General features: G+C 41.1%; 1 protein-coding gene across 5 annotated transcripts in view; it reads left to right on the forward strand.

The window, feature by feature from the left end:
• Positions 1-15,917, forward strand: part of LOC135468969 (liprin-beta-1-like) — a 105,446-nt gene that overhangs the window by 29,647 nt on the left and 59,882 nt on the right. For 4 of the 5 annotated variants that reach the window (XM_064747466.1, XM_064747467.1, XM_064747468.1 and 1 more), the window contains one exon: positions 1,975-2,166. In XM_064747466.1, coding sequence (XP_064603536.1) covers positions 1,975-2,166 — 192 coding nt within the window. Of the gene's footprint in view, positions 1-1,974; positions 2,167-5,894; positions 6,297-15,917 lie in introns of those variants that run through there. The other variant, XM_064747472.1, reaches the window with a different exon arrangement.

Here is a 15,917-nt window from a genome sequence, read left to right on the forward strand (position 1 = left end):
CTCTTATTGATAGCATTAAGGTATAATGTTGAAGCTAGATGTCTCTTACTGATGGCAATGTGGTGGAATTCTGAAGCTGGATGACTCTTAATGATAGCATTGTGGTATAAGGCTGAGACTGGATGTCTCTTACTGATAGCATTGTGGTGGAATGCTGAAGCTAGATGTCTCTTACTGATAGCATTGTGGTATAATGCTGAGGCTGGTTGACTTTAAGTGATAGCCTTGTGTCACACAGAGGAAAAATTTGATTTGAAGTGATTTTTGTGCAGAAACCTTTATTCAAACAAACCTTTCATTTTTTGTGTGTGTCTGTGAGATGAGGATTTTGTGAATGATGGAGATCACGTTTGTAATCACACCACAGCACCTAACTGTTCTTGATCAGCGACTGGAGGAGAGTTTTGTAAGTCGGGGACCCACCCTTCTGGAGCTGCCCTCTTCAGAGCTTACGAGCTCCCAGGTTTGTTCCCAGGTTCATGCTTTGGCCTACAGGTGTAAGAAAGAACTGACCAGAATGCCACAGCCATCATGTGATATTAACTACCAGTCATATATAATTGTGTTGAAATTGGATTGATGTGTTTGTGATTGATTCATTATAACAGGTGTCTTTGTGTTTCTCTCTTATGTGGCACTGTGTGTCAGAGTTAACGGGATCATGTACAATGACTTTTAAGTGCCAAGTAATGAGGTAATCCATGTTAAACAGTGATAGTTTGACAAGACAGATTTACTGCCAGAACAAGCACTAGGTACACAACTGTCAAAGTATGTAACTAGCATCAGCATCAAGCTCCCTGTATCAGATACAATGGTTGGTAGTTTGGTTGTTATCCATGAACTTAGTTTTCATAGTTTATGTTTGCCTTATGGGATTATGAAGAAATCTTTAGAAAAAAAAACTGTATCCTTGTTTACTAGACAATATCTTGTTTCTCATAATCGTAATCATCACACAGCGCATCATTGATGGAACTATCCGGTGTATTGTGCAGCTGTACATACGTGCAAAACCTGAGCTCAATAATTACACAGGTAGTCTCTTGTATTACTGTAATTGTTTTGTCTATTGTCTCTTAAAGTGTAATGATAACTAGAATCCCCTTTGTGTGGGGTAAAACCATTATGTACATACACATTGCAGTTTAAAAATACACATCAGGATAGCTATTAGGGGTTTGGTGCCATGCCAACTCAGGTGATGACAGAGACCTTGGCCGCTACTTTATGGAACATGGGGTGTAATTATCACAAAACTGGGCTACTAGGTCTCCAGTTTTGTGGGTGGTATGACACTGGAGGAGACAGGGGCTAATTCTACATGACTGTTTCCTAGGGTTGTTGTATGTGCATGGTATGCCTCTGAATAACAACTGGTTATTTTAATGTAAGCTGATAAGTGCCCCAGTTTAGCTCCACAGGAAGCATGTTAGATGAACTTAACAAGGATCCCTAGGCAGGCACATCTGGGGGATATCCTCTCTCTGTCTGGGCTGGGGATATGATATTGTGTCAAAAAACATGAAAGGTACATTAACTATCATATGGTTGTGTGCATGAAAGTTACTGGTAGGGGGGAGAACGGCCTGTGTGTGACTCTCTGTCTGTTGTCTGTGTGTCTGTCTGTCTGTCTATCTGTCTGATGATTGCTTGTAACAACAACCTTACTGTGAGTTTTATTCACCTTTGGTTGTCTTAAGCTCAAACCAGGAATTCATATGTCTAGTTTCTTCATTCCTCCTCATATTAAAGATGGTTTGTGGCATAAATGGACTTAAGGTTAGCACAATAGAGCTGTCCAATGAGGTCAGTCCAGTCCAGAGTTTTTGTATGATCCTTGTGTGACAGGGTCTGTGGTTTGTAAGATGGTAAATAAGGTTTTGTTTAGTCTGCTGGGCTTTCGAAATGAGATTGGTCTAACCCAGTGTTGAGTGTGAAGTTCAAGTGTGTGATGGTTTATGTGTGTTTCAGCACAACCTGTTCGGGGCTGACACGGTGGAGGACAAGATTGACCGGCTGGAGAATGACAAGGAGAGCCTCATCCTCCAGGTGGGCGTCCTCACTGACCAGGTAGAGGCCCAGGGTGACAAGATACTCGAGCTCGAGTCTAACCTGGATGAGAAGCACTGCAAGCTCCAGACAGCTGAACACCTGCTGGAAAATGTGAGTTCATGCTAGCTCCAGTTTCATCATTTCTTTTTATGTATAATCAGAAGCAGCTCTGGGTTTTATCCATGTTTATCTTATATAGCAACCATTGTAATCACTTCATTTAGAACTTTGCAGGAATATAAAACAAATTGCTTTTTTTTTTTGAAAGTCCACCTTGCCTATTCTTTCTTTTTACCTAGTATTATATGTGCAGCTAATTATACATGAGGTGCAAATGTACAGTGAAGTGTTTGTTAAGTGGTTTTAGGTGTGAAGTACAACACCAATGCTGGGCCTTTCAAACTGCACATATATAGTTTGGTGCCCCTTAATCCATGTCGATTGTTTAAAATCTCGCAACCGGAAGAAAAATGGTAGAATTTAGTAATCAAACATAAGAAAATCTACCCTGCTATGATTGAGCCACCCTTGACCTTGTGAGGTCGCAGCGGTACTCAACTGGAATGTGCGTGGGCTTCTCTGTGCACAACACAGACCACAGGAGACAATTGCTATACTTTTACAACTAATTTCCAGATTACTCCATACCCAAGTGTGGCTTACGACTGCAGTAACATAACGCAGGATCCTGTACAGTTACATACATGGCCTAAAAATGTCACTGATTGAGGAAATATGAACCAGATATCTCATCATGAACACCCTTTGGTTACAGAGGACTGTGTCGATCATAGTCGTATGAGACTTGCTAACTCTACCATACCTGTACTAAAAAGAGAAGGCCGAAGGACGAGTCTTATATCCCCCTCCCTCAAAAAGTCAAATGAAAAAGAAAAGAAATTGTGATTTTCAATCTGGAAATGCAGAAGTTGTTGAATTACTTGCTTGTTTCAAACAGCAGGCTCTGACACAAACTGTAGGGAGGCGCTAACCTTTGCCCTACAACATCCACGAGGCTACAGGACGATCCTCCTGTTCACACTGCGCACATCGGCCAGGTGATACCTCACATAATGTCTTACCCTGATACCTGTAACCGGACTCAGACAAAGTTTAAAATTGGCGTTTAGATGTCTTACCAATCACTGACCATATTCATTATAATTCAAGCCTTATTTAATTTTGCCTTTGATAACCATGTTGTCACAAACTAACAATCCGCTGGCCCAACTAGATGGATCCTTGTGTTGCAGCTGGCATCACTCAACTTGGCTATAAAAACTTATAATTCGTGGACTGTGAAACCATGCGAAATTATCCACAGGTATAACCATGTCCAATTCGTAGCAGACAAACCAGACGTGAGCGCGTTTGGGTCATCTACAGTAGTCGGCATGTGAGTGAAAATTGGTCATTATATCACCTCACTCCCTTTTCAAGGACCCAAAACAACTCTGGTGTCTTTCAAAATATTTGTTGTAAAACTTTTTTTCCTAATATGATTTTCAGGGTGCTAATCACTAGGCCTATGGGTAGGGGTAATTGTAGATTAAGTTCTACAATGGCTAATTCTGGAAAAGCACACAGCGGGAAGGCCTAATGCGTGGATTCGGCAATGCTCTGCAGGGCTTGTCAATACATAATCCTGGCAGGTGTTACTGGCATGACATCACCAGGCTAGGGCTCCCCGGTCAACAAGATAGACAGAAGGTCCAACTTTAATGGGATTTTTTAAATAGAACTAGTTAAGATAATACTTTTTTAAATGCAGTTTACAGACTAACATAGCATAATTGTTGGGGCTCTTCTTTAATATCTCAGCACAGGCTTTATTAGTGTACTGAGCAGTGAAAGAGTTGTACCCCTTGTTGACTACAAGTTGTACAATACCAGTATATTGTTCTTTGCCTTGTTCTGTAGGCTGTATAACTACTGTGGAATAACTACACCTAACTATGGTTACATGCTACTAAAACATAGTAAATCCATATGATGCTATGCTAATTACATTTACAGTAAAGTTAGCCTACGAAAGTCTAAGACGGTCTTCATTACAAATTGCCACCCACCGTGGTTAGTCACCTGAGATAGTCTTGGGAAAACACCTTGGATAACAAAGAGGTGTCATTTTCACAGGTGTGCCAGCTATGATCCATCTTAGCAAAACTAGACTGCATAAATGCTAATGCAGGGTGGATATTTTGTTTAATTCAGATCATGTGCTGAACTTTCACATCCAGACTAGTGTTCCTGTGTAATTCTTCTGATTGGCTCCTCCTAAGCTAGTATAACTTCTGGGCAAAGCTCAGGGGTGTAGCATATCAGATGTCAAGGTGTAGCAATGTATGTGCTTTACAAATGATAGATAGATTACATATGTGTTGTTACAATACGTTGGAGAACATTGCACATTGAAGTTTGGCCAGCAACCTGCAGATGGTCGTGGGTTTACCACAGGCTTTGCTCGATTTCCTTGGTTTCCTCACACCATCGTGTGAGTGAAATATTTTTGAGTAGGGCGTAAAACTCCAATCACATAAATCACCATGAAGTTTGAATGCCATAAAGGTTGTTTGAGTGAGAGGTGGATATGACAACCTACAAGACTCAAAGCAAGTTAGAGTGGGTTATCATTTCCACCTGTCACTCTATTTTTCACTCCTGTAATAAAAGAACTGATATCCGACAAGTGAAATAATGTCTTTATCAGTGATAGAAATCCTGGCATTTAGCCTATCTATTAAAAATGAAAGCAATTATTACATCGACATACATTCATTCGACTTCAAGTTTTATCTAAAATTTATTACTTTGGCCTTTGGCCACATGTGTTTAGCAACATTCAAATCCAGATCTGTTGCCACATGTAGTTTAGCAACATTCTAATCCAGATCTGTTGCCACATGTAGTTTAGCAACATTCTAATCCAGATCTGTTGCCACATGGAGTTTAGCAACATTCAAATCCAGATCTGTTACCACATGTAGTTTTATGATGTACACAAATTCATCATTATTTCTATAATGTTACTAAACTGTACTGCAAGAAAACCTGTATTCACTGAGATTGGGCACACTCTGGTTGGAAATGGTGTAGGTGGAGATCTGTTATGTGCTATACCAGTTGTAGGTCATTACCCATACATACCGTAAATTCATTATATTGTCTGTGATAATCATCAGTGATGTTATCAAGGAGTCAGGCTATAATACTGAGGCTTGGTGGCAATCACTGGTTATATGACTCTTTCTGCTATCACTAATGTAATGGATAACAGTGACACTACTGTTGTGCCATTGTAGTTATTTATATAATGTTATTATCCAAGCTTTATATCAGTAATTCTGTATGAACTTTCCATGAAAAGGCTTCTGAGACACGGCACTAAAAGGCTGATATCCATAAAGCTGGATTACACCAGTAATTTTGTATGCTTATCTTTGTATGCTGTATGCTTATCCTTTATGAAACTTTTTGGGCGGGAAATTAAATACCATGTGAAGCCTTTCTAATTGTTTATTCCAATACCCTGCAGGTTGATAAGGCTGAAGGAAGATAGCTGTCGATACCCTGCTCATAAATATTCATGATTCTGGCATAGTTGAGCCCAAGGCCAGCCCAGACTGTTAGTCATTCATTTAAGTAGGGGCTCTAGAGGAGGTGGCCCAGTTGACAATGGTGTTGAGCTTTTGCTGCATTTGCTGATTTTATGCCATTTTGACAAAAGGACTGAAGGTTAATGTGAACAGTGGCACGCTGCTGCCTTGAGATTCCTGATGGTCTGAAGAGTACAGCTTGGATCTTGGGGAGAATTTCTCTTGGCCTGGGCCTGTTTACTTGAATTCCGGTAGAGACCCTCATTTTGAAAATAGCCCATTGATAGTCATTGTTGTGGAAGGCAAAAGTACTTAAAGAAAGGGTTTATGAGAGAAAGGTCCCCCTGAGGCAGGCTGGCAGCCCTTCCTTTCAGTCTCCCTCCTGGAGTATGTGGGTGAGAGCATTCACTAAGGTGGCTTGTGAAGAATACCTAGTATTTGTCCCAGTGACTGGACGCTGATACCTGTGCTCAGTGACTATACACCTAGCTGTGAGGGAGCTAGTACACATGTTACACACACCACTGCTGGGATTATATACCTATCTTTATCTCTATACCTGTTCATGACCAGATGACGATGGGAAGCCTGGACGATATCAGCAGTAAGGTGAAGACCAAGTCTACACAAGCAGGCCATGATCATGTATGTCAGTTTTCTTGTATTATATCATCTGTATTTCACATTTTCTTGCTTTCAGCTGTTTTGTGGTCCGTATCAGAAATGCTTTACTGGAGCAGCACATGCAGCTGTGACTATTTGACACACTTACAGATAAACACCATACTTGGTGAACAAGTGTACATGTATGTGTTGCAGTGGCGATGATGCCGAGTTGCAATTGCCTTACCAGAGGTGTGTGCTTGGTAAACTGGAGCACTTAATAACTGTGTGTATTTGTTAGTGCCCTCATTAGTGCCTGCCTGATACAAGGAAGTACTAGCTAGCAGTAGATGTCAGGTTTGGTCAAGCATAAATATAACTGATGTAATATGCCTCAAGGTTTTTTGAATTTTCAACATCTCATATCAGTTTGAGCTAAATGCATGTGTAGTGTATGTAGTCTACATGAAGCTTGATATAAGATGGCAAATTGAAGCAGATGTTTGTGAGTGGATGTCACATGCGTCTTTCCAGTAGATAAAGAGGAGTAACAACTGTGAGATTGTTGACACAAGCCCTTCAACATGTGCCAAGTAGCAGGGAGCAGTGTACAGATCAGGGATAATCCCTCATTTCTTCTTCCTCAATCTTCATCCTACACTCTCAGTCTTCTAACCTAAGATCTGGTGGCATGGACACCTGTCTAATTGACCGTTTTTTGATGCTCTCTCTTGACAGTGATTTAGGAGTCTGTCTCTGATTTGTCGCCTTTTGCACCTGGCAGAAGTGATTAGCGTGGGTGAATATCAACCTGCCCTCTAGGGGGTTCATGTACCTCTCAAGTATTATGACAGTGCCTGGTCTACCCATGTGCCAGTGTAGTAGAACATATTGCTACTTTTTACACAACTGGATGTATCAATAACTGTATTGTGAGCTGAACAAATGTAAGTAAATGTAAGAGCTGTTATCAGATTCTTGTCATCCGTCACAATTTGATTGTACGTACCACCACACCATTAGGGACCCACCTCCAACTCTAAGAATACAGGACTGCACATCCCATGTATTGGAGCAGTCCCCTAATCGCCTAAAATGCATATCTGATCTATTTGTATTCTCTATAAAAATGAGGCTCTGACATAATAGTGCAGCTAGAACTTTTCCTTGAATTTGTAGTATTTCAGTAAATGATGTTTTTAAACTAAATGTAGCTTGACTTTGCAAGATGGCATTGCTGTTTTGTTGAATGTAGCAGCTATTACAAATGTGGACTTACTTGTCTCTGCTACAAACTTGTATGTATATCCTGTATGATTTGTAGTTGCATATCACATAGTGTTCAGATCTCGGTCAGTGTGCCATATCAGATGGTGACACATGTTCTGACAGGTACGGTCAGTGTGTCATCAGATGGTGACACACAGTGTTCAGATCTCGGTCAGTGTGCCATATCAGATGGTGACACATGTTCTGACAGGTACTGTCAGTGTGTCATATCAGATGGTGCCACACACTGTTCAGATCTCGGTCACTGTGCCATATCAGATGGTGGCACATGTTCTGACAGGTAGGTCATTGTGCCATATCAGATGGTGGCACACAGTGTTCAGATCTCGGTCAGTGTGTCATATCAGAAGGTGACACATGTTCTGACAGGTACGGTCAGTGTGCCATATCAGATGGTGACACACAGTGTTCAGATGTCAGTCAGTGTGCCATATCAGATGGTGACACATGTTCTGACAGGTACGGTCATTGTGTCATATCAGGAGGTGGCACACAGTGTTCAGATCTCGGTCAGTGTGCCATATCAGATGGTGACACACAGTGTTCAGATCTCGGTCAGTGTGCCATATCAGAAGGTGACACACAGTGTTCAGATCTCGGTCAGTGTGCCATATCAGATGGTGACACACACTGTTCAGATCTCGGTCAGTGTGTCATATCAGAAGGTTACACATGTTCTGACAGGTACGGTCATTGTGTCATATCAGAAGGTGACACACAGTGTTCAGATCTTGGTCAGTGTGTCATCAAATGATGGCACACAGTGTTCAGATCTTGGTCAGTGTGTCATCAGATGGTGACACACAGTGTTCAGATCTCGGTCAGTGTGTCCGCAAAGAAAGAACATTATCCTGGATATTGTCAGTTCACTGATTCGTTACACACACACACACACACACACATATACACATACATATATAAGCTATACCAAAGTAGCTGGGAATGCTAGGCTTTTTGGATTACTGCACACAAGATTTGTTTATTTATATTTAAAGTCTGTTGAGAGATTGATTTTCTTATCCACTTTCCTTTGTGTTCCAAATTTTCTCTCCTCTTTCACTATGCAAACGCTGAAGAAAACTTCAGAATGCCAGGCAGCTATCAAAATAGCCTCATTTCCCTTGGAGTCAGTCATTAAACATTTCTGAGGCATTGTTAAACAAAGAGTGTTGTTTAATTTATTTCTTCATGTGAAACTTTTGTTACATCGGTGAAAAAAGTGTCAGGCCTAAAGTGAAATGGCCTTATGTATAGTGACTGACCATAAACAATTCAGCCTAGTAAATAAAGCTCAGTAGTGTAATTGTGAGCAGAACGCCTAGCCGTACCATGTGTGGTTTAAGTACTAAGTGGGAATCACAATAGAGGTTGTTTCCTGTTCACTTGAACAATGCTGAGGAGACCACAGGAATGCTGTGGAGTGGATTTCAGTGTATTTGTCCTGGATGTCCAGCAACTGCATGTCCTGTGTGAGAGCTTCTGGTAGGGACACTGTGTGATCAAGTGTAGTGCCACACATTACTATTTATGTTGTAAATTTGTCAGCTTCAACACTAGAAATATATATCTCCACATTTTGGTGTAGTATGTACCATACCACCCCCATGTACCATACCACCACATGTACCATACCACCACGTGTACCATACCACCCCCATGTACCATACCACCACATGTACCATACCACCCAGTGTACGATACCAACACATGTAGCTTGATATGTTGTTACTGGAAGTGAAGTGCTACCAGGGGTGTGGAGGGTGGGGTAGTTACTGTGTGGTGGGGGGGGGGGGGAGAACGTTGTGTTATTTCTATACAACAAAGCAGGCCGAATTTCAGTACAAATTCAACTGAACTTAAGGAATTAAATGGGGCTTTAGAAAGAACCTGTGTGTCAAATGAAAGATGTATGCAGATATTTACATTATCTTCATGCTTCATTTATTTTTTTTCTGCCATGTGTATAAATAAATTATGTTAAGGGTGAGACATATTTTACATGTTTGATTTGGTTGATGACGTTCATTTGCCTTGTTTGCTGGATGATGAGTAAACCTGTGAAAATGCCATTCTGTGTGATAATGTTTACGTACATGTTCTGGGTAACAGGTTGTACTGTGGAGATGTTTGTGTGATGAGTGATCAGGGCTGACTAAAGGCTGACTGTAAGATTGTAACCTCTGTATGTGTACAGGTGCTCTACAGTTGCTTACAGTTAGTTTGTATTATTTATAGTTGACAAGGTTGTGTAGTACTAACACATACTTAATCAGCAGTATGATGTCTGCAGAGATGTGTTTGCCTATCTTTATATAGTTCAAGCACTCAAGAGAACATGGTCAGTACCAAGGATAGAACTCAATGTCCTAGGATATGTTTAGTATATAGCATCTGAGGTAAGTAAATGATGTGAAATTGGGCAAATAGGAAATGGTGAAATGGTTAGCTAAGTTTGTGCTTTTTCTTCCTGTCATAGGTTAATTGGTTCTGTGGAGTATATATATATATATGAAAGTTTCTGCATTTTAACTTCCATTGTAACTCATAAAAAAAGATGAAGAAATTGGACTTAAAAAGCTTGGTGACAGTGACCCAAGTGGTGACAGCTACCCAAGTGGTGACAGTGACCCAAGTGATAACGATTAACAGCTTGTTTCCTCAGCCTCCTCCCACCATACTGCTGGCCGCCGTCATATAAGTGAAATATTCCTTTTTTTGTAGAGGGTTACTGTGCTAAAGTGAAGTTCTTGATGGTTGTTTTTCTACAAGATACAGTCAATTTATAGATGTAGCCATGTTCACGGTACACCATGATGGATGACTTCTCAGACAGAGTTGATCGCACTTGTCATTTCTGGCCAGACAGTTTAACGAGGACATGATCTCACTTTGTTGTTATTTTGAGAGGAGGAATCTGCCATATGCAGACTTCATTCTGCTTTACAGGTATGGTAATAAACACGCATGTATACAGGTATACAGGTGATTAGCATGAAGACAAAGACTAAGAGAACAAGCCTAAAACAAGTCACCGTGGTGTTGCTCCGGCTGAACCTAGTCATGAAAGCCTAATACAAGTCACCGTGGTGTTGCTCCGGCTGAACCTAGTCATGAAAGCCTAATACAAGTCACCGTGGTGTTGCTCTGGCTGAACCTAGTCATGAAAGCCTAATACAAGTCACCGTGGTGTTGCTCCGGCTGAACCTAGTCATGAAAGCCTAATACAAGTCACCGTGGTGTTGCTCCGGCTGAACCTAGTCATGAAAGCCTAATACAAGTCACCGTGGTGTTGCTCCGGCTGAACCTAGTCATGAAAGCCTAATACAAGTCACCGTGGTGTTGCTCCGGCTGAACCTAGTCATGAAAGCCTAATACAAGTCACCGTGGTGTTGCTCCGGCTGAACCTAGTCATGAAAGCCTAATACAAGTCACCGTGGTGTTGCTCCGGCTGAACCTAGTCATGAAAGCCTAATACAAGTCACCGTGGTGTTGCTCCGGCTGAACCTAGTCATGAAAGCCTAATACAAGTCACCGTGGTGTTGCTCCGGCTGAACCTAGTCATGAAAGCCTAATACAAGTCACCGTGGTGTTGCTCTGGCTGAACCTAGTCATGATTATCATGAATCCCTTGACCCAGAACAATAAGTCTCTGTACACACTTGTTGCTGCCTTCATGACCATCATGTGTATACTGCTCCATAGACAACTGTACTTTACCTTCAGGCTCAAATTACAGGTAACCAGACCTTATTTTTACTCCGAGCAGCTTTATGTCTGGGAGCATATCCTGACGCATGTTAATCAGATCACAGAACTATATACTGCAGATATAGTCTTTGACTTAACTGGCTCATTATTCCTGATTCCTGGGAGTTCTGTTGATTTTATAAACCGGTTTTAAAGTTTGTTGGAATGGGAGGATGATATCATGCTGGGAATATGTAAGTGTTAATAAAAACAATATTTTATGACATTTATATATACCTCAGAAAATACACTTTTATTGGCAAAATTTTAAATCACTTAGGGTATTTAGAAAAAAAATCGTTTCTTTTTTCCCTTCAGCTTTGTTATATGGCAGTGGCATCTAAGTGAATAAAGCCAGCATTGACTATTGACCTTGTCAAAGAGCAGCCATGCAGTACCAGATATATGTGACCCAGGATTTTGGAATTCACCAGTTGTAAACTGTGTATAACTTGAATTGGTACTTCGAACATTTGTAACATTTGTTTGTTATGAACAGGTGCAGCAGCAGCTCATTCAAAGGCCCAGCAAATATATGATGATGACAAACATTTATACAGAAGAGCCAACCGGATAGCCATTTTGCCTTAATTGCTAGTACTTCAGTGGGTCAGATTGAGATAAAAATTGAAGCCTGTCTCTTTATCAGACTGGCCTTCTTGTCAACAATGCCTCTACACCTTCCTCTGACAAGCTGGAATAACAGACTGAGTAGGTGTTTCAAGGACTGTAAAGAATCTAAAACTTTGTTGGACATGATACAATATCTTCTTGGCAAGAGGGAAGTTTGTTCTTCAGTCTTATTTGAATAAATTTTGTTTGAAACATAATTTATAACATGAATGAACCTATTTGTCCAGAACGGTGTTAGATTTCACCCCGTCAGCCTTTCTGGTTCCCCTATACTACAGTCTGTGCCCATCCAACCAGTTATGCAGACTGTAGCTAGATGTCCTTGGTGAGCTGGTTTGTATATGATGGCCAGATTAATGGTTTGATCTCTGCTGGCTGGACGCACCTTATCTAGTGCACCTGTATGATGGACTAGTGAAAATGGAGTCCTTATCCAGTGAAATCTGTTAGGTTTATTTGTACTCTTTTGTTAAGAGAGCTGTAACGTTTACCTGTTGACATTTAGTATAGGATCTTACCTGGGCTGGTTACCTGGTACATACCAAGCCCCTGTGAACTAACAAGATGGCCCAGGTAAAGTATCATGTAGGTGGCTTTGAGGTAACAGTATATTGGACTGTTTAGTTCTAGGTTCATAAAGGTGAGATCGGTAAAGTGGTAGGTGTTTGGCTTTAGCCTAACCCTCTTTTCCTGTTGATATCACACTTGTAAGGTATCTGTGTGAGCGACATTCTGCCATGTCCATTTTAAAACCTCCTGCACTGCGACAACTGACTAATCTACATTTAATAACCATTCTGCTCTGTATTAGTTTCTCTGCCACAGACAGGTAAACGATGGATATTTAATAGGTGCAGGTATTGTGTGGCCTGGGACAGATGAGGGCCTTCTCTTTGTTATAATTGATAACTACTGACAACATGTAGGTTGAACAGTTCAGACTGATCCTCTCTGTGTAGTGATCATGAACTAGTACATCTCACATCCAGATCAAAGCATACAAAATCTACACACCGTTTGTTCTGTGGCTCAATGCTCTGTGTCATAACCAAGATCTCTTCTTCAAATCTCACGTCATAGGTACAGAAGACAATTAAAACCAAAAACAATGCAAAAGTTACCGTGTTGCTTGATAAAGAAGGAGTGACTGGCACCGAAAATGGTGAATTCTGATGTTTTGCGTTGAACAGCTCAAAAGGTGACAGGTCACTTTGCCAGGTGTTTAAAAGTACTCATAAATGGTTTGAAAAGAAGTGACACCTGTTTGAGTACTGCTCACGGTAGATGTGAAAGTAATCTTCTCACATAGTGATAATCCATCCCCCATAGTTTTAATCTCTGATCCAGATCACAAGGATTAGCGACACCGCATGAAATAAAGGAGGATTAAAGCCACCCATGATGATACCTGTTTGACGTGCTTGAATAATTTCAGCCATATTATATCTTGCAAAATTTAAAGATTTAAGATCTGTTTTCAGTATTCTCTTAAATACGCTAAAATTAATTCCTGCAAACATATTTTTTTGGAAAATCTGCGAAAAGAAAATTCCGGCAAATAATAAGAACTTCACAGCATGAGTGGTGAGGGTAGCATGATCACCATGCATCTACTGACGTCTTAACACCGACGAGTCTCTAGCCAGCATGGCGATAACAACATCCGCATAATGTGTGCACGCGCTAGTTCAAGTGGGTTGAGTCACTTCTGTGATAATTTCAATGAAAGAATGAATCAAACTGATTTTTAAAGTATCTAAATAATATTGAACAAATGCAACTGACAGATATTTGTGCAAATAATAATTTAATTTTGAAATGTCATGTTCGGTTAATTAGATTAGTCAGACGGTGAGGATTACTTAGACAGGCCTATCATGTAGGCCTATCATGTAGGCCTATCATACAGGCCTATGTTGGGCAGATCCTTTAATCCCTGGCCCATAATAAGGGCTGTGTATTCAGTTTTGCAGGGTGTGAGTTTTACTAAAGTTCTCTGTCTTATATAAAGCTAAGGTGTGGACTGTGAATGAGTCTTGACCAAGGTATAAAGGTATAGGTTTTTTTTCTTACAATTATTTTCTGTGTGACATTTTTTTATTTTCCCTAATGGGGTTTTAGAATTTACTATAGAAAAGATAACAAAAAATCCAGAAAAACAGTGTAAATTAATTTCCACTACATGAAGGAGACAATTACTGGCTGATGTAAGATATCTGCCAACAGAAACCAGTTCACGTGGGCAGAATAAAGGAAACAACTTGAGTGTTTTGCAAACTTCAGGTTCACAAGAAACAAGGTCTGACAAGATTGATCTCTAGTAGAGCTGTTAGAATGAATTTCAGTGTGAGGTGATGAGTTTAATTGTCGGATGATGCTCCAAAGCATTGTACACTGTCCTAGGCCATCATACACTGTCATAGCCAGTCGTACACTGTCGTAGCCAGTTGTATGCAGTCGTACACTGTCATAGCCAGCCGTAACCAGTCGTACACTGTCGTAGCCAGTTGTATGCTGCCCTAGACCGTCGTACACTGTCATAGCCTGTCGTAACCAGTCGTAGCCAGTCGTACACTGTCGTAGCCAGTCGTTCACTGTCGTAGCCAGTTGTACGCAGTCGTACACTGCCATAGCCAGTCGTACGGCTGTCCTAGGCCATCGTACACTGTCATAGCCAGCCGTAGCCAGTCGTACACTGTCGTAGCCAGTTGTACGCAGTCGTACACTGCCATAGTCAGTCGTACGGCTGTCCAAGGCCGTCGTACACTGTCATAGCCAGCCGTAACCAGTCGTACACTGTCGTAGCCAGTTGTACGCAGTCGTACACTGCCATAGCCAGTCGTACACTGTCATAGCCTGTCGTATGCTGTCCTAGGCCGTCGTACACTGTCATAGCCTGTTGTAGCCAGTCGTACACTGTCGTAGCCAGTCATACGCAGTTGTACGCTGTCCTAGGCCGTCGTACACTGTCGTAGCCAGTCGTACGCAGTCGTACACTGCCATTTTTTTCTGTCTATGTTTGTGTCCGGGCTATATCTCCAATTGTTTTCCACGGAGTGTTTTACCGGAGTGTTTGGTGGATACATAGATACACAGATTACTTGTCGAGGCTCACATTTGCTCATTTCCGTGGATGTCATGGTAACCATATAGCCATTTTCCTGATATATACTATATAAATGGAAATGATTTAGTATCCGGGCTACAACTCCAACTGTTTTCTGCATAAAGTTTTTATTTTTTGGTGGACGCATTTGCCTACTTACACGGTTGTCATGGTAACCACATCATCAACATACATGAAGATTCCCCTCAGGGGTTATACTCACCACAATGCTGCTGGTGTTTTATGCATTACAAAGAAATGCATTTGTTGAGGCCTATGTTGTGTTCACCTGAACTCTTGTTAGCCTAAACTCTCAACACCACTTTGCACTGAAACTTTAATGGGAGTTGTATCAGTGTGTTCTTGTTAGTAAAATACAAAGGAAAGGCAAGCTAAATTTGTTTCAGGTGGTGTTCATCAAGCGAAGTTTTTTTGATGAGCATTGTGTTGTAAAGAGTTAAGCTTTTTGGTAGAGATTAGCCATGGATGACTATAACTTAGCTTTTTTATATTTGTACTGGCACCTGCATAGTCATGGCTGGATCCCAGTCATTGGAAAATTGCGGAAAAGAGTTGATTACTAACCTCCAGTTACCCCTTTACAATGCCTAATCGGCTCCACAGATAAAATTCCGGAGCTGTTGACTATCCCAAAGGTAAATATCCATTCATATTTCAGCAAGTTCAACTTCTCCACTCGCTTAAACTTCAGAAAGATGGCTGCCTATGACACACCTTCTGGGTACCAGGGCCACACATTCCTACTGTTTGCAGTCTCAGAGCCTAGGACCCAGCATAACCATTGTATCCAGAATTGTACGAGACAGAAGACAGCAGCCATTTTGTGAATTTGGAATCGCAGACAGGTTGAGCTTGCTGAAATATGG

This window comes from Liolophura sinensis, chromosome 6 (genome assembly GCF_032854445.1).
Source record: "Liolophura sinensis isolate JHLJ2023 chromosome 6, CUHK_Ljap_v2, whole genome shotgun sequence".
Lineage (NCBI taxonomy): Eukaryota > Metazoa > Mollusca > Polyplacophora > Chitonida > Chitonidae > Liolophura > Liolophura sinensis.